The sequence below is a fragment of the Hylobates moloch genome, unplaced genomic scaffold, assembly GCF_009828535.3.
Source record: "Hylobates moloch isolate HMO894 unplaced genomic scaffold, HMol_V3 SCAFFOLD_20, whole genome shotgun sequence".
NCBI lineage: Eukaryota > Metazoa > Chordata > Mammalia > Primates > Hylobatidae > Hylobates > Hylobates moloch.
The window spans coordinates 12,941,773-12,959,962 of record NW_026652295.1 but is presented as its reverse complement, the minus strand read 5'-3'; the positions used below and the strand labels follow the sequence as shown (position 1 = coordinate 12,959,962).

Sequence of the window (18,190 nt, the reverse complement as noted above, 5' to 3'; positions counted from 1 at the left end):
ATGGGACTTCCTCATCCTCATAAGCCCAGAGCCACACACTATGCCCAACCTAGGATATAGACTGTCAATAAGGGCTCAACCCCTCCTCCCCTTCCCTTCCTCTCTTCCCTACCATGGACTCCTGGTAAAAATGAACTCAGAAGAAGAGTAGGCTTTCTCCTCTCTGGCTCCATTCATGTTTTGGCAGCACAAGGCTGAGAGAAATTAAGACGGTCACAATGGAACCGAACAGAGGCCTCAGAAATAACACCACACATCTATAACCATCTGATCTTTGGCAAACCTAACAAAAAAAAGGGGCAAAAGATTCCCTATTTAATAAATGGTGCTGGGAAAACTGCCTAGCCATATGTAGAAAGCTGAAACTGGATCCCTTCCTTACACCTTATACAAAAATTAACTCAAGATAGATTAAAGACTTGAATGTAAGACCTAAAACCATAAAAACACTAGAAGAAAACCTAGACAATACCATTCAGGACATAGGCATGGGCAGAGACTTCATGACTAAAACACCAAAAGCAATGGCAACAAAAGCCAAAATAGACAAATGGGATCTAATTAAACTAAAGAGCTTCTGCATGGCAAAAGAAACTATCATTGGAGTAAACAGGAAACCTACAGAATGGGAGAATATTTTTGCAATCTACCCATCTGACAAAGGGCTAACATCCAGAATCTACAAATAACTTAAACAAATTTACAAGAAAAAAACAAACAACCCCATCAAAAAGTGGACAAAGGATATGAACAGGCACTTCTCAAAAGAAGACATATATATAGCCAACAGACACATGAAAAAATGCTCATCATCACTGGTCATCAGAGAAATGCAAATCAAAACCACAAGGAGATACCATCTCATGCCAGTTAGAATGGCGATCATTAAAAAGTCAGGAAACAACAGATGCTGGAGAGGATGTGGAGAAATAGGAACACTTTTACACTGTTGGTGGGAGTGTAAATTAGTTCAACCATTGTGGAAGACAGTGTGGCGATTCCCCAAGGATCTAGAACTAGAAATACCATTTGACCCAGCCATCCCATTACTGGGTATATACCCAAAGAATTATAAATCATGCTACTATAAAGACATATGCATATGTATGTTTATTGCAGCACTATTCACAGTAGCAAAGACTTGGAACCAACCCAAATATCCATCAATGATAGACTGGATTAAGAAAATGTGGCACATATACACCATGGAATAGTATGCAGCCATAGAAAAGGATGAGTTCATGTCCTTTGCAGGGACATGGATGACGCTGGAAACCATCACTCTCAGCAAACTATCATAAGGACAGAAAACCAAACACTGCATGTTCTCACTCATAAGTGGGAGTTGAATACTGAGAACACGTGGACACAGGGCAGGTAACATCACACACTGGGGCCTGTCAGTGGGTCGTGGGCTTGGGGAGGGATAGCATCAGGAGAAATACCTAATGTAAATGATGAGTTGATGGGTGCAGTAAACCAACATGGCACACGTATACCTATGTAACAAACCTGCACATTGTGCACATGTACCCTAGAACTTAAATTATAATAAAAAATAAATAAATAATTTAAAAAATAAAAAGTAAAAGAAATAACAAAGACGGTCACAACACGCCATTCTCGTGAGGTTGCAACCAACCCAACTACCCCACCAATCACACTAAAGCTCTACCTGAACTCACATCCCTTCCAGAGATAGGCTGCTTGTTTTTCTCAGGTTTGTCAAAGATCAGATGGTTGTAGATGTGTGGTGTTATTTCTGAGGCCTCTATTCTGTTCCATTGTGACCGTCTTAATTTCTCTCAGCCTTGTGCTGCCAAAACATGAATGGAGCCAGAGAGGAAAAAGCCTACTCTTCTTCCGAGTTCACTATAGACTAAGGGCCCAGATAGGTTAATTTGTAGGTTTTTGCCAGCTAGAGCTGCAAAGTATTTCTGTCCAGGAGAAAATTTAACCTCATACTGCCCTATCGGACAATCACCAGTTTTCCTCCCCTGCAGAGACATAAGGATTTTAAAGTACAAAACGTGTAAAAACCCAAATGCAAATATTCTGGCAGAAGCAACAAAACGTCCTAGATGGACTTGAATATTAAGGAGATAGGCTCTGAAGGTGCCCTAGAAGGGGTTACCTAAAAGAGAAGAGGACAGGCAGGGTGCGGTGGCTCATGCCTGTAATCCCAGCACTTTGGGAGGCTGAAGCAGGCAGATTACGAGGTCAAGAGATCGAGACCATCCTGGCCAACATGGCAAAACCCCATCTCTATTAAAAATACAAAAATTAGCTGGGCGTGGTGGCATGCACCTGTAGTCCCAGCTCCTCGAGAGGCTGAGGCAAAAGAATCGCTTGAACCCAGGAGGCGGAGGTTGCAGTGAGCCGAGATCGCACCACTGCACTCCAGCCTGGCGACAGAGCGAGACTCCGTCTCAAAAAAAAAAAAAAAAAGAGAAGAGGACAGAGTGGCTTTCTCCAAAACCTTGCCCAATACCTAATTTGACAGAGACGTTCCTCTCAAAGTGTAGGACTTTCGGGTACTTCACATTCGGCTGCAGGTGAGGCAATGGGTAAGAATGACTTACTTGAACTTGGCCGAGCCATTTTCAGGCAAATCTGGTTTCGTGTGGAGGCTGGAGGCTTCAGGCCACAATATAGCTGGGAAATCAATCGACTTGGGACAATCTGGAGAGGTCGCATCAGGGTTTGTTTGTAGTTCTAATGCTTGAGGTACGTAGGCTTTAGAAAAATCACAAAAACAAATATTGTAGAAACAATCAGCAAATATTTCTATATATGGAAATACATATATTTATATTTTATATATTATAGAAACACATCGTGTATATTATATTATACACACACGCACACATACACAAATGTCCTTTAAAAAATCTTTAGTAACAGATCATCCTCTAAACTGGCTGTTTTCCATTTGTGTTCTCAAGTGCTCCTAGAGGTGCAGAGGTGCCTTGGAGCAGTGCTTCTCAAAGTGTGTTCCCTAGACCAGCAGCGTCGACATCACCTGAAATCTTGTTAGAAATGCAGCCTCTGGTTCCGCCTCAGACCTGCTGAATCAGAAACTCTGGGGGTGGACCCCATCATCTATTTCCAGGTGATTCTAGTAACTACTCAAGTTTGAGGATCACTAAAATGCGCGAGAAAGGGTTAAATGTGAGAATTCATTTGAAAACTTGCTGCTTTTCAAAAGGTATGAAGCCAGGTGCAGTGGCTCACACCTATAATCCCACCACTTTGGGAGGCTGAGATGGGTGGATCACCTGAGGTCGGGAGTTTGAGACCAGCCTGACCAACATGGTGAAACCCTGTCTCTACTAAATACAAAAAATTAGCTGGGAGTGGTGGTGCATGCCTGTAATCCCAGCTACTCAGGAAACTGAGGCAGGAGAACTATTTGAACCCCAGAGGCAGAGGTTGCAGTGAGCAGAGATTGTACCATTGCACTCCAGCGTGGGCAACAAGAGTGAAAACTCCATCTCAAAAAGAAAAAAGAAGAAAAAAAAGGTATGAAAACCACCACTAGTCTCTCAACCTGTGGTCAAAGTACAGTTTCTTTATTTCAGACAGGGTCTCACTCTGTCACCCAGGCTGGAGTGTAGTGGTGCGCAGTGGTGTGATCACGGCCCACTACAGCCTTGACTTCCTAGGCTCCAGCGATCCTCCCACCCCAGCCTCCCCAGTAGCTGGGACTACAGGCGCACGCCACCATACCTGGCTAATTTTTGTATTTTTGGTAGGGACAGGGTTTCACCATGTTGGCCAGGCTGGTCTTGATCTCCTGAGCTCAAGCCATCCACCCACCTAGGCCTCCCAAAGTGCTGGGATTACAAGCATGAGCCACCACGCCCAGCCCAAAGTAGTTTCTATGAGAATGTAATTTCTTCTTTTTTTTTTTTTTTGAGATGGAGTCTTGCTCTGTTGCCCAGGCTGGAGTGTGGTGGCAGAATCTCGGCTCACTGCAAGCTCTGCCTCCCGGGTTCATGCAATTCTCCTACCTCAGCCTCCGGAGTAGCTGGGACTACAGGCACCCGCCACCACGCCAGGCTATTTTTTTTTTTGTATTTTTTATAGAGACGGGGTTTCACCGCGTTAGCCAGGATGGTCTCGATCTCCTGAACTCGTGATCCGCCCGCCTTGGCCTCCCAAAGTGCTGGCATTACAGGCGTGAGCCACCGCGCCCAGCCAAGAATGTAATTTCTAACTGAGAACTAAATTCTGAAGGGAAGAAGCATACTATGACAATAGTATTAAGGTAACATTGTATCAAAGAAACTCGTGGATCTTAAGGCACATTCAGTAAATCTTTATCTATACCTGAGGAATTTTATAAAAGGAAAACAAACACAGAGAGGGACAACATTTGGAACAATGACACTGATTGTCCAACAAAACTGTGGGGGCAGAAAATATAACAGTGGTTGGCAGAAAGGGGAGGAGTGATTAAAAAGGGGCAGAGTGATTAAAAAGGGGCATGCGGGAAATTTTTTTTTTTTTGGTGGGAGGCAATGGTATTGTTATATATCTTGATTGCGGTGGTAGTTACATGATTGTATCTGTCAAAACTCATAGAACTCAATACTAACAAAGGGTTAATTTTATTAGACACATATTTTACTTAAAAATAATGAGTATAGAGCTTCAGTTTTACAAGATGAAATGAGTTCAGGGGATTAGCTGCACAACAATGTGAATATACTGAACTGTACCCTTAATAACGGTTAGAATGCTAAATTTTGTTACACGTGTTTTACCACAATTGCATTTTGTAAGAGAAAGGCAAGGGGATAAAAGAATAGACCTTAACTTAACTTTCTTGCATTTGCTGTAAAAACAAAAAAAGAATTCACAAGAAATTAGTAAAAAGAATTGAGTATAGGGTGGGAAACGCTATGTAAGGAGATTAGAGCTGAGCAAGGATTTTCAATATATGTGTTTATATATTGTTTGGATTATCAATGCCTTCCAGTCCAAGGAACACACTTGTGCTCCAGCAAGCTGCGAGAGATAGAACGTGCCATGAAGAACTGCAGCATCTGTTAGGAACCTGGAATGGACCGATTAGAAGATTTGGGCTTGTGTTAGATCATGTTGGGGAGAGGTTCATGGAAATGGGGCTTTGTTCTGGATTGGATGCCATAATGGATCTTACCTAAAAGGCGGAAAGAATGAAGGGAGGCTAGAGCTGTGAGTGGCCAAGAAGCAGGAGTCTCTCAGGTTAGCGGCATGGGAGGATGTTTGGCCATTTTTGTGGCTTCAACAATGTTCCTGTTTCGGTCCCAGTTCAGACGTGATTACTGAGTGGCCTTGTTCTTGTCCTGACCCATCGTGGTCACAGAGTGGCCCTGTCTGATATTGGTGCTCTGTGACGTGGTTTATGTTCAATAGAACACCAAGGCCTAACAGATAGTGCCAGGCCCAAGACTAGAAGCAAACCAAATGTCCATCAATTTATAAATGGGTAAACAAATTGTGGTTTATACATTCAACAGCATGAATGAATCTTTAAAAGTGTTATGCAATAATAACTCTATAGTAGAAAACCTGGCAGCTACCACCTTAACCAAGTGATCAAAGTTAACATCACCAGTAATAAGACATGGTGACTCCACCTACCTCCTTATATAATGCAATGAGAAGGGCAAAGCATCACTTGTGTGGCATTCATGACTGCAATTTAGTTATGAGAAAATGCCAAACTCAAACTGAAGGGCGTTCTACACACTCTACAGCAAAACTGGCCAATACTCTTCAGAAAAGTATCAAAGTTTTGAAAGATAAGAACTGGAGAAACTGTCCCAGATCCTAATGAGACATGACAAGTAAATGCTACATGGGATCCTGGGTTGGATTCAAGACCTGAAAAGGGACATTAGTAGGACAAATGGCAAAATTTGAATGAAGCCTGTAAATCAGCTACTAGTACTGTATATGTAAATGTCTAGGTGTAGTACTTGTCCTGGTTTAGATCATTGCACTCTAGTTAGGTAAGATGTGAACATTAGAGGAAATTGGGTAAATGGTATATGAGAACTCTGTGTACTATTTTTGCAACATTTCTGTAAGCCTAAAATTATTTCAAAATAAAATTGCTTCACCACAAGAAAAAAAAGGGCCAGCCATGGTGGCTCACACTTGTAATCCCAGGACTTTGGGAGGCTGAGGCAGGAGGATCACTTGAGCCCAGGAGTTCGAGACCAGCCTGGGCAACAAAGTGAGACCCCATCTCTATAAAAAAAGTAGCTGGGCATGGCAGTGCATGCCTATGGTCCCAGCTACTCGGGAGGCTGAGGTAGGAGGATCACTTGAGCCCAGATGGTTGAGGCTGCAGTGAGCCATGATCGTGCCACTGCACTCCCTGCCTGGATGAGTGAGACCCTGTCAAAGAAAGGAGAGAAGGCCAGAGCGGGCGCGAGAGTGAGGGAGAAGGAGAGAAAGAGAAAGAGAGAGGAAGAAACAGAGGGAGACAGAGGGAAAGAGAGAGAGAGAGAAGCATTATGCTAAGTGAAGAAGCATTATGCTAAGTGAAAGAAGCCAGATACAAAAGGCTACATAGTTTTTGAGACCATTTATAAGACATTTTGAAAAGGCAAAACTGTTGGTACAGAAATCACATCAGTGGTTTCTAGGGACAGGGGTCGGGTGAGTGAAGGGGAGCAGAGAAATTTTTAGAGCAATGTAAAATTCTATTATCTTTATTTTTGTGATTTTTTTCAACATTCATAGAACTATATAATAAAAAGGTGAATTTTATAGTGCATAAGCAGTAATATGATAAACCTCACCTACAAATAAGCAAGCAAGTCAACACGTTTTCAATGTATCCTGTCTCTTCTGCAATCAAAAAGACTGCAGAAGAAGACTGACACTCAAAAAGAGAACAGGTTAGAGAAACATGGTGTAGCGTCTCCAGAACAACCTCAGGGGACAAGGCTGTCTGGCTGCCTAAAGTTACTTCTGCAGAAAAGGCAGGCAGACTGGCTGCCAGAGGGAAGTAAACAGACTCATGGGCCCCAGCAGCCACTCTGGTGAGCAGCTCCCAGACTCAGTGACAATGGTGACATCCAACCAACATGAATATCACCCCAGTGCTTGATTTAAAGAAAGCTTGAGGAAAATGGATTGCCATGATCTTCAACTAGTATGGGCATGATAAACTTTTGACAAACTTCAATTTACCTGGAAAACTCGGTAAGGAACAAATGAGGTGTTAATATAGTTTGTGGGTTTTTTGTTAAAATCTGGAAAAACTTAAATATATAAAAAATAAACAGTGCAGTATAGGGAACCCTTATATTCTTATCACCCAGCTTCAATAATTAGGGGCATGAAGTTTTAAAAATATCGTTACAGATGACAATTATTAAACTTGCATGTCTTGAAAATTGTGAAGATTAAAACTCTGAATACTGCCTAACTGTAACTAAAAGCTTCTTATATGCTGCGTGAAGTTACTTAGGCTATCATCTTGAGCTCAATACATACCTTTAGTTATTTCTCCCAAAGATGAATATGGTTGTCTCCACTGCTGCTTTCTAATATATTTGAATCTGGAGACATCAATATAATACAGACTTCTAATTTGATCCAGAAAATTATTTTCTTCTTCTGTAGGTTTTTATATATTAGAAAACATTTCCACTTACTGTAAAAGAATTCAAAAAAACTACTGAATAAACTGTCATTTTTTTATCAGGCATGAAGGTACGATTGTAAAAGTCATTAAGAATTTAAAAGAAATTAAGAACAATTTTACCTGAAATTATTCCCAAGATCGTAAATGTTCATAACATAAAACTATTTTCTTAGTCTTTATTTGCGACTACGAAGTATTAAGACTAAAAGTCTAAATATGATTTAGTATTTGCTACTAAATAGTCTTTTAAGATACTACTACAAAGTCTTTATTGAAAACATCCTTTGTGTTAACATGTATCTGCTTTTCTAGGGGGTCAGGGCAGGCAGTGGTTCTAGTTTCCACAAGGTTACAACCCTGTTCAAATTTAGAAGCAATGTCAGAAGGGTGACGGGGCACCATTGTGGGAGTTAGAAGAAAGAGGACTCAGGGTAAAAGCTACCCTGGGTGAAGAATCCTGCCTTGATTTTATCTTCCAGGTGGGAAAAGAGGCCTTGAGGGAGGAAATAAACTCATTGATCAGTCATTGGGAGCTTTCTGGGTGCTAGGCAGGTTCTTATAAACTGACATTAATCCAAGTAATGTCATTTAATGATGCCTTTTCATGAAGTCTGAAACTCACCTAACAGATTTTTTTTAAAAGCCTGTATGTTCTCTGTGAAAAAGGGGGGCACCCTACCAATTCTGAAAGATAGAAGTGAGATATTGTATCAGAAATTTGAGGGAAAAAAATTTACAGAAAGCTCAGGACCTGATGGTTTCACTGATGACCTGAATTCTACCAAATATTTAAAGCAGAACTAATACCAATTATTTTCTTTTTTTTTTTTTTTTTGAGACGGAGTCTCGCTCTGTTCCCCAGGCTGAGGCTGGAGTGCAGTGGCTCCGTCTCCACTCACTGCAAGCTCTGTCTCCCGGGTTCATGCTATTCTCCTGCCTCAGCCTCCGGAGTAGCTGGGACTACAGGCACCCGACACCACGCCCAGCTAATTTTTTGTATTTTTAGTAGAGATGGGGTTTCACCATGTTAGCCAGGATGGTCTCGATCTCCTGACCTCGTGATCTGCCCACCTCGGCCTCCCAATACCAATTATTTTCAAACTCTTCTAAAACACTAAAGAGGAGGAAATACTTCTAAACTCATTTTAGGAGGCCAGTATTACCCTGATACCAAAGCCAGAGAAGGACGTTACAAGAAGAAAAACTACAGACCAATATCCCTGATGAACATAGATGCAAAAATCCTCAACAAAATACTAACAAACTGAATTCACTGACACGTTAAAAGGATCATTCATCATGATTGAGATTTATCCCTGGAATGCAAAGATGGCTCAACATACACAAATCAATAAATGAAATATACCATATTAACAAAATGGAGGACAAAAACTGTATGATCACCTCAAAAGATGCAGTAAAAGCATGTGACAAAATTCAACATCCTTTCATAATAAAAACTCTCAATACGTATAGAAAGAAAGTACTATGACACAGAAAGACCAAATATGACAAACTCACAGCTAAATCATACTCAACAGTAAAAAGTTGAATGCTTTTCCTCTAAGATCAGGAACAAGACAATGATGCTCACTCTCACAATGTCTATTCAGTGTAGCACTAGATGTCCTAGCCAGAGCAATTGTGCAAGGAAAGGAAGTAAGTCATCCAAACAGGAAGGGAAGAATTTTTCTACATATATTTTCTATCTATATATAATATAGATATGTATATAAAATATAGATATATAATATCTATGTATATAAGATATACAGAGAGATATATAGGGATATATAAAATATATATAATATATAGAGACATATAAGATATATGAGATTTCTATATATAAGGTCACGTTATCAGCGTGATCCCTGTTTGATAATAATATGATTTTGTATACAGAATACCCTAAAGACCTAACCAAAAAAAACTGTTGGAACTAATAAACAAATTCAGGGAAGCTGCAGGATACAAAATCACATATAAAAATCAGTGGTGTTTCTATACACTAACAACAAACTATATGAAAAAGAAATTAAGAAAACACTTTCATTTATAATAGCATTTAAAAAAAAACCACTTCAGGTAAATTTAACCAAAGATATAAGACCTGTACACTGAAAACCATAAAACATTGATGTGAGAAAAGAGACACAAATAAATGTAAAGGTATTCCATGTTCATGGATTAGAAAAATTAATGGTTGTTAAAATGTCCATACTACCCAAAGCAATCTACAGATTCAATGTAATCTCTATCAAAATGCCAATATCACTTTTCACAGAAATAGACAAAACATTCCTAAAGTTCATATGGAATTGCAAAAGACCCTAAATAGCCAAAGCAGTCTTGGGCAAAAGGAACAAAGCCAAAGGCATCACACTCCCTAATCTCAAAATATATTATAGGGCTATTGTAATCAAAACTGCATGGCACTGGCATAAGAATGGGCACGTCAATCAATGGAACAGGATAGAAAGCCCAGAAATAAGCCCAAGTATTTACAGTCAATTGATTTTTGACAAAGGTGCTAAGAACACACAATGGGGAAAGGAAAGTCTCTTTAATAAATGGCATCAGGAAAACTGAATATCCACATGCTGGATAACAAAACTGAGTCCTTATCTCACACCACATACAAAAATCAACTCAAAATAGATTAAAGTCTCAAACATAAGACTTGAAACTGTAAAACTAACAGAGGACAACATAGGTGAAAACTCCGTATTAGTCTGGGCAATGATTTCTTGGATAGGACCCCAAAAGCAACCAAAGCAAAAATAGACACATGGGATTGCATCAAACTAAAAAGCCTCTGCACAGCAAAGAAAATAATTAATAGGGTAAAGAGACAACCCACAAACTGGGAGAAAATATTTGCAAACCATGCATCTGATAAGGGGCTCATATCTAAAATATATAAGAAACTCAAAAAACTCAATAGCAAAACAAAACAAAACGAATAATCCAGTTAAAAAATGGACAAAGGACCTGAACAGGTATTCCTCAAAAGAAGACATATGAATGGTCAACAAATACACGAAAAATGCTCAACATCGCTAATCACCCGGGAAATGCAAATTAAATCAGACTGAGCTACCACCTCACGCTTCTTAGAACGGCTGCTATAAAAAAGACGAAAGACAACAAATGTCGTCCAGAATGTGCAGAAAAGGAAACCCTGGTACACCGTTGGTGGAATGTAAATTAGTACAGCCATTTTGGAAACCACTATAGAGGCTCCTCAAAAATCTAAAAATAGAAATACTATATGACCCAGAAATCCTACTTCTGGGTATATATACAAAGGAATTGAAATCAGTATGTTGAAGAGATAGCTGCATTCCTGTGTTCTTTTCAGTATTATTCGCAATAACCAAGATATAGAAGCAACTAAGTATCCATCAACTGAGGACCAGATAAAGAAAATGTGGCACATATATACAATGGAATACTATACAGTTTTAAAACAGAAGGCAATTCTGTCATTTGCAACAACATGGATGAACCTGGAGGACATTAGGCCAAGTAAAATAAGCCAGGCACAGAACGACAAATAGCATATGATCTCACTTATATACTTGGGATCTAAAAAAGTTGAACTCATAGAAGCAGAGTAGAATGATGGTTACCAGGGGCCTGGCGGAGGGCAGATGGGGAAGGGAGGGATGTTGGTCAAAGGATACAAAGTTTTAGTTAGGTAAGAGGAATAAGTTTTAGTGATCTACTGAACAGCATGGTGACCATGGTTGATGATGTATTGTATATTTCCAGGAGAGTAGATTTTCACCACAAAAAATAAGTAGGTGAGGTGATGGCTATATCAATTAGCTTGATTTAATCTTTCTACAATGTATACGTATATCAAAACATTACATTGTGCCCTATAAACACATAAATTTGTCAATAAAAATTATATATATTTATTTATATGAAACAAAATACATGCTAAGTATAATGCAATGAACTGCAAAAAGTTGTACAGCCTCCCAATAAATACTTTTTGAACGCCTACGAGCTAAATAAATGCAATACATCACTCCCAGGTGTCTCCACTAGGAGGCCCCATTCCCTCCCGCTCCATCACCTGCTTTCCTCAAGGTCGTCTCCACCCTCCTTTTTGTTGATGCCCGGCCTCTGACCCAGTTCATCACTTTCCCGGGCTTCCGGGCGCCACCCTCTTCAGGTTTTCCTCCTACCCCTCCAGCCCTGCCCCTCTGGATCTCCCATCCTCCCAGCGCTCCAGACTGCATGCGGCCTCCCCGCCCCGTGTCCAAGAGGCAGCTTCCACTCCACGCGGGCAAGCCTGAGCTCCAGAGCCGTCCTCAAACCGCCTCCTCCCGAAGCACTGGGACACCACCCTCCCGGCTGCTACTCGTGCCCAGGGACTAGGCCCTGAGCCTTCCCTTCTCGCACGCCCCATAGCCAAGCTGCTCAGCAGAACCTGACGGCTCCACCTTCAAACTACGTCTGGAATTACCCCTCTCCACGCCCACTGCCTCCACCCCGGCCACCTTCCTCGGTCACCCTGGCAGCTGCAGTGACCAGGGTGGCCTTTCTGAAAAGCCAGGCTCTGTTCGGAGCCCTCGCGGGGCTCCCCAGCACAGCGGCCTCCCAGGCCCGCCTGCTCGGGTGGGATTACTTTCCAACCCCGTTTCTATCCCCCTCCCTGGTCTCCAGCCGCAACGACCCCCACGCAGAGCCCGGAAGACCTTGGGCCCCGCACGTGCTGCCAGCCCGCTAAGAGCTCTGGGTCCCCCCGGAGCGCCTTCCAGGCTTTCTCCTAGAGGCGCTGTGTTCCGGACCTGAGCCACGGCTCACCTGGGGCAGCTCGCGCCCCCGAAAACAGTCTCCCACGCCCCGCCCCCCGGGGTGCCTCCCTCCCTGCTCTCCGTACCCACCCGCCATCCCCCACATCCCTTCCTCTAACCGCTAACCAGTCACCAGCCCGGGACCGCAGGGCAGAGGCCGGGCCGCGCATGCGCACCGCGGACCGGCACCACCTCCGCTCGCGAGCCCGCGGCAGGCCCTGGGCGGTGCGCGCAGTCCCGCGAGAGCAGTGCTTGGTCGGGAACTCGAAGCCGGAGCCCAAGCGGGACAGGCCGCGGAGACCCGGGCCCGGCGCGGGCAGAGACGCACCTGCTGGAGGCGGGCGCCCCGGCTGGAGAGGAGGTCGTGGGGCGGAGCGGCTCAGCCTTCTGCTCGGCTGCAGCGGCCCCTGCCGGAGACCCGGGCGCCGTGGTCTTCTTTATAATTGAAAGATTGTCTCTGTTTTTATTTGGGGTGGGGGTGGGAGTGGGGTGGGGGGCGGCGGGCGTGGGGAGGCGGAGTGACTTGCTTCGACTTTGTCAGCTTCCAGGGTTCATTCCACTGCCCAAATATGTAGTGAGTTACTACTGGCTTTGCTTCCTCCTTCAGCAAACGGCTGGACCACACAACTTCAGGACAGGATATTAAGTGTTGGGGTCATTCTCCCTGAAACGATTTCAAATGACGGTGAGCTGGTTTCCAGGCTAGGCCACCTAACCTCGAACGCAATGACGAGTGCACTCTGCTGAGCTGAGAGCCATCCGTGGCTCTGGGACCGGTGACTCACGTGGCTCTGCATGTCCCCGTTCCCTTAAAATCGGAGTCTTTCCTTTTCTTGGATTCCGGCTTGCCACCAGCACCACTTGGCAGAATGGAATTGCTTGCGGGCATGTCAGTGGACTGGAAAGGGAAGTAAGTGGTCTCAGAACTTGGGGGCCAAAAATGTTACATTAACATTTTTTGCCTACCTGAAATCTCAGCCACTTCCCACAGTTTGGCTGGAAATTCAGCCCATATTGAGGCCCTTCTCACTCCTGCAGGTGTTACCAGCAACTCAGGGGTTTATGGAGTAACGAAATGGGGGAGGGCCTCACATCCGGCTGCTGTTTTTTCCCCTAACGTGTATGGTGCTTATTCTGAGCCAGACACTTTTAAGAACTTCACATTATCAACCAGTTTAAATTGTCTCCACCACCTGATGAAATAGGTACTGTTATCCCCACTTTATGGGTGGGGAAACTGAGGCCCAGGGAGGTCAAGTAACTGCTCAAAGCACAAAACTGTTGAGTAGTAGTGTTACTAGGGCAGTCCTGGAGAAATCGCTCAACGGGCAAAACTGAGAGCTCATTATTTTCCTAAACAGTAGACAGCTGAAAATGCTCATTGTTTCTTAAACCGTTTTGTTTGTTTGTTTGTTTGTTTTTTTCTTAGCCTCTTTGTGTATAGGGAACTTAGCTTAAAACAACTGCGGTTGGCCCTGGAGCTTCACTGCCCTTTGCCATGTACCAGAGAAAGATAAGGTCTACTAGGAACCAGAGAAAACCAGAACCAGCCACCCCTTGTTACTTATAGATCATTAATATATCATTATATGCTCAACTCCCGACCCATAGAAGAGAATCGCCGCCATTTTCTGATAGTGCATTGTATGAAGAGGCATGTTTATGAAATGCACCTGTGCGTCTGGAGTTCCTCCCAGCATATGCTTGCATACCTCCCCACTCCACATCTAACGCCTTACAATTCCCCAGCTTCCCAAAGCTCTGGAAGAAAGCGGTCTTTAGAGTGAAAGTTTACTCCTTCTCTATTCTTGGCCGGGAATGAAACCCGCTTGCTTTTTTTTCCAGTTGGTGTTCTTTGCAACTGATACAGATATAGGAAAAAAACGCAATTTACCAGTAACAGTAGAGCTGGGATTTGAAACTAAGTGCTTTGACTTCAAAGACAAGGTTCCAAGCTGCTACACATACCAATTCTCATTAAAGTGTATTCCATTTCTTTTGTGCTTTCATATTGACCATTGTGTGTTAATCCTTTCAATTGGAAGAAGAGGGAGACAGTGCCAGTTATTGCAAACTTTCACAGTCCACAGGCCCGATATGTAGCCTTCACCACCCACAGGTTCTGCCATTTCTGGGGCATTGTATTCCATCAAGATCCAAGCATCCGCCATCCACATACCAGCCCTGGAACTCATCCCTTCTCCCAGACTTGGAAACGCCAACTCTCCCTGACCAGTGTCGAGCCACTTCCTCATCTTGATCTATCAGCCACTATCCTTTCCATCTTTCAGGCAACTCCAGCTTAATGTCTCGATGGCCTTGCCCTTCTAAAACAAAGGCTGTTCTCTTTTCCCAGATGACTTTTTCCTGTTCCCTCCACAGTAACTCCCCTCATCCTTCCAGTCTCAATTCAATTGTCCCTTGGTGGGGTGGGGCGGGGGGGAAGCCTTCTTAAACCCTCCTCCCTCACAACTAGGTGAGGTCCCTTGTCTCTAATATAAGCTCCTGTAGCACCATGGCACTTATCCCAGTTGAGATTTTAAATATATTTCTGTGTATTTGATTAAAGTTTCTCTCCTCCACCAGGCTGTGAAGGTGGCTTCTTGTTTTGTTTTGCTCCCCGTGGTATTCCCAGTACCTCAGGATCTCTTATAGTAGATGCTGAATTAGTAAATGCATAATAAATAAATGAATGAACAATCTCACAGGAAAAGCAGCCTCAAACTCAGAGGATAATAGCTTGGGCTATCTTTACTAAAATTTAAGAGGCGAATGACCTTTTCTTTCTGCTTATGAATCTGTCTATAGCAGCACAAAATTAAAAATAAATAAACAAGCAAGATAGAGTTCATTGATAACTCATCCTATTTACAGAGGTTTTCCTGGGACATGTGGGTAGGTGATAGAAGAGTTTAGAAGCACATACACTGGAAAATAATTTTGCCTATTTCCTTTGGTGAGATTCAGACATGTCAAGCTTTAGCTCTGGAAAGAGAATCTCTCTCCATCCTGAGTTTTACATCCTCTTGGGATCTCTCACTTTACTGGTTATCACTGCTGTCTCTCAGGGGTGAACTGTCCTCTTTAAGCTTCTAGTGCAAATACAAATATGGAAATAAATGCCTAGGGATTTATTTTCTAGAATGACCCTGCCCTGAGATGGAGCATCACACAGAGCACCGTGAGTTGTGACTCTAACCTCCATCAGCTGGTCAGTGCATCTGCGTGTAACATGTAGCCACAGCATTCTCCCAACCCTGCTACACACAGCAACAGTGCACACAGCACATCTTAAGGAATAAAATTGACATAATAACTGAGAGGTGGCAGACAGGAAAATGGGGATTGCAGGTGTTTGCATGCTCTTCAGTGAGGAAAGCTAGGTTGTCAGGACAAGTCTGCAACAGAAGGCAGTCTGGGGCCATGAGAACAACACACTGTCTTTCGATGGCTGGATGGTTGGATGATGAGCCCATATTCTTTTCTTTTTTTTTTTTTTCTTCCAGGCCGAGTAGTGAATTTAGGCCATTGAACATGTTTCTTGTTTTTTAGTAACGTTCTCATTTCTGGCCAGTCCGTTATCCATGTTGGCCAGTCTGGTTTCGAACTCCTGACGTCAGGTGATCCGCTTGCCTCGGCCTCTCAAAGTGCTAGGATTACAGGCATGAGCCACCACTGACCAGCCAATTAGCCCATATATATATATATATTTATTTATTTATTTATTTATTTGACAGTCTTGCTCTGTCACCAGGCTGGAGTGCCGGGATATAATCTTGGCTCACTGCAACCTCTGTCTCCCGGGTTCAAGCGATTCTTCTGCCTCAGCCTCCCGAGTAGCTGGGACTACAGGCACCTGCCACCAAGCCCAGCTAATGTTTTTGTATTTTTAGTGGAGACAGGGTTTCACCACGTCAGCCAGTCTGGTTTCGAACACCTGACCTCAAGTGATCAGCTCACCTCGGCCTCTCAAAGTGATAGGATTACAGGCGTGAGCCACCACGCCCAGCCAATGAGCCCATATTCTTTTATTCTTTTCTTTCTTTTTTTTTTTTTTGGGAGACAGAGTTTCACTCTTGTTGCCCAGGCTGGAGTGCAATGGCACGATCTTGGCTCACCGCAACCTCCACCTCCTGGGTTCAAGCAATTCTCCTGCTTCAGTCTCCCTAGTAGCTGGGATTATAGGCATGTACCACCATGCCCAGCTAAATTGTTTTTGTATTTTTAGTAGAGACGGGGTTTCTCCATGTTGATCAAGCTGGTCTCGAACTCCCAACTTCAGGTGATCCGCCTGCCTCCGCCTTCCAAAGTGCTGAGATTACTGGCGTGAGCCACCGCGCCTGGCCCCATATTCTTAATATCTAGGAGCTCTGTTCTTCCTTTTTCACATTTATACCACCCAGTTTGTTGTTTATGTTTGTTTTGGTGGAGGCAACAACGTTGATCTTTTTGAAGATATTTAATGGAATAATGACAATGTGTCCCCCACTGCCCCAATGGAACAGAATTTCTTAAGTGGTTGTTTTTGTTTCCACCTTTATCAGCAGATGTGGTTCTCCTTTCATATCTGCTGTGGTTTGAATGTGTCCCCTCCAAGTTTATGTTGAAACTTAATCCCCATTGTGGTGGCATTGAGGTGGAGCCTTTTGGAAGGCGATTAAGTTGTCAGTGCCCTGCCCTTATGAATGGATTAATGCCCTTATAAAAGAGCCTTCAGAGAGAGTTCACTTCTCTTGCCCTTTTGCCTTCTGCCAGTGAGGGTACAGTAAAGCACCATCCTGGAAGCAGAGAACATCCCTCATCAGACACCATCGTCAGTGCCTCCTTGATCTTGGACTCCCCAGGCCACAGAAATGTAAGAAATTTCTGTTTTGTTGGTTTGTTTTTTGAGAAAGAGTCTTGCTCTGGCACCAGGCTGGAGTGCAGTGGCACGATCTCAGCTCACTGCAACCTCCACCTCCCAGGTTCAAGCCATTCTCCTGCCTCAGCCTCCCGAGTGGCTAGGACTACAGTGCCACCACACCCAGCTAATTTTTGTATTTTTACAGAGACGGGGTTTCACCATGTTGGCCAGGGTGGTCTCGATCTCTTGACCTCGTGATCCACCCTCCTCGGCCTTCCAAAGTGCTGGGATTACAGGCGTGAGCCACCACGCCCAGCTGAAATTTCTGTTCTTTATAAGTTACCCAGTCTGTGGTATTCTGTGACAGCAGCACAAATGGACTAAGACAATACCCCAATCCATCTCCAATGAGGTGTCCAAGTTCTCTACTCTCCCAGTGTTTACCATTGGATGGAAGGTTGTCCACAGTTATTGGGTGGGGGTAGGAGGGAGTTTAGTGGGGAAGGTCTATGCTTGAGGACCTCTTGTCTCTGATACCTTTCCATCCTGGTCCTTGGTCTCTACAATAGTTCAAGGATAAGGATCAAAGTCCTAGCAGTTTCCAAATGCTGATTCTTTCTCTGATGAGAGACCTGTGTAGTTTGGGGGGATTCTTTTAACCTTAGCTCCCTTGACATCGTCTCCTTAGCTTCTGCATTCTAGTAGGTTTGGATCTTTTCCAGCAGAGGGCCCTTCTCTTGGCAGAAAGCTGGTAGAACAGGATTCTTTCCAAGAAAACTGAAAGCCAACTCCCTTTCCCATGGGGCTGCATCAAGTCCGTGGAAAACGTGCCTGAATCTTTTCACCGCTGAATCCTGGAAACAGAGGCATTCCTAACACAGCCCA

The 18,190-nt window shown here is 43.5% G+C and overlaps 1 protein-coding gene across 13 annotated transcripts in view; it reads right to left on the bottom strand.

Moving 5' to 3' along the window:
* The window catches only part of SIRT5 (sirtuin 5), a 37,812-nt gene extending 24,988 nt beyond the window's left edge, over positions 1–12,824 (bottom strand). Inside the window, exons 1-4 of one of the 13 annotated variants that reach the window (XM_058432463.1) lie at positions 7,772–11,722; positions 7,501–7,660; positions 5,168–5,439; positions 2,583–2,736 (exon numbers count right to left, since the gene is read on the bottom strand). In XM_058432463.1, coding sequence (XP_058288446.1) covers positions 2,583–2,697 — 115 coding nt within the window. In that variant the 5' untranslated portion in view covers positions 2,698–2,736; positions 5,168–5,439; positions 7,501–7,660; positions 7,772–11,722. The other 12 variants (XM_032141407.2, XM_058432465.1, XM_058432464.1 and 9 more) reach the window with 12 other exon arrangements.
* Positions 12,825–18,190: the final 5,366 nt, after the last annotated feature.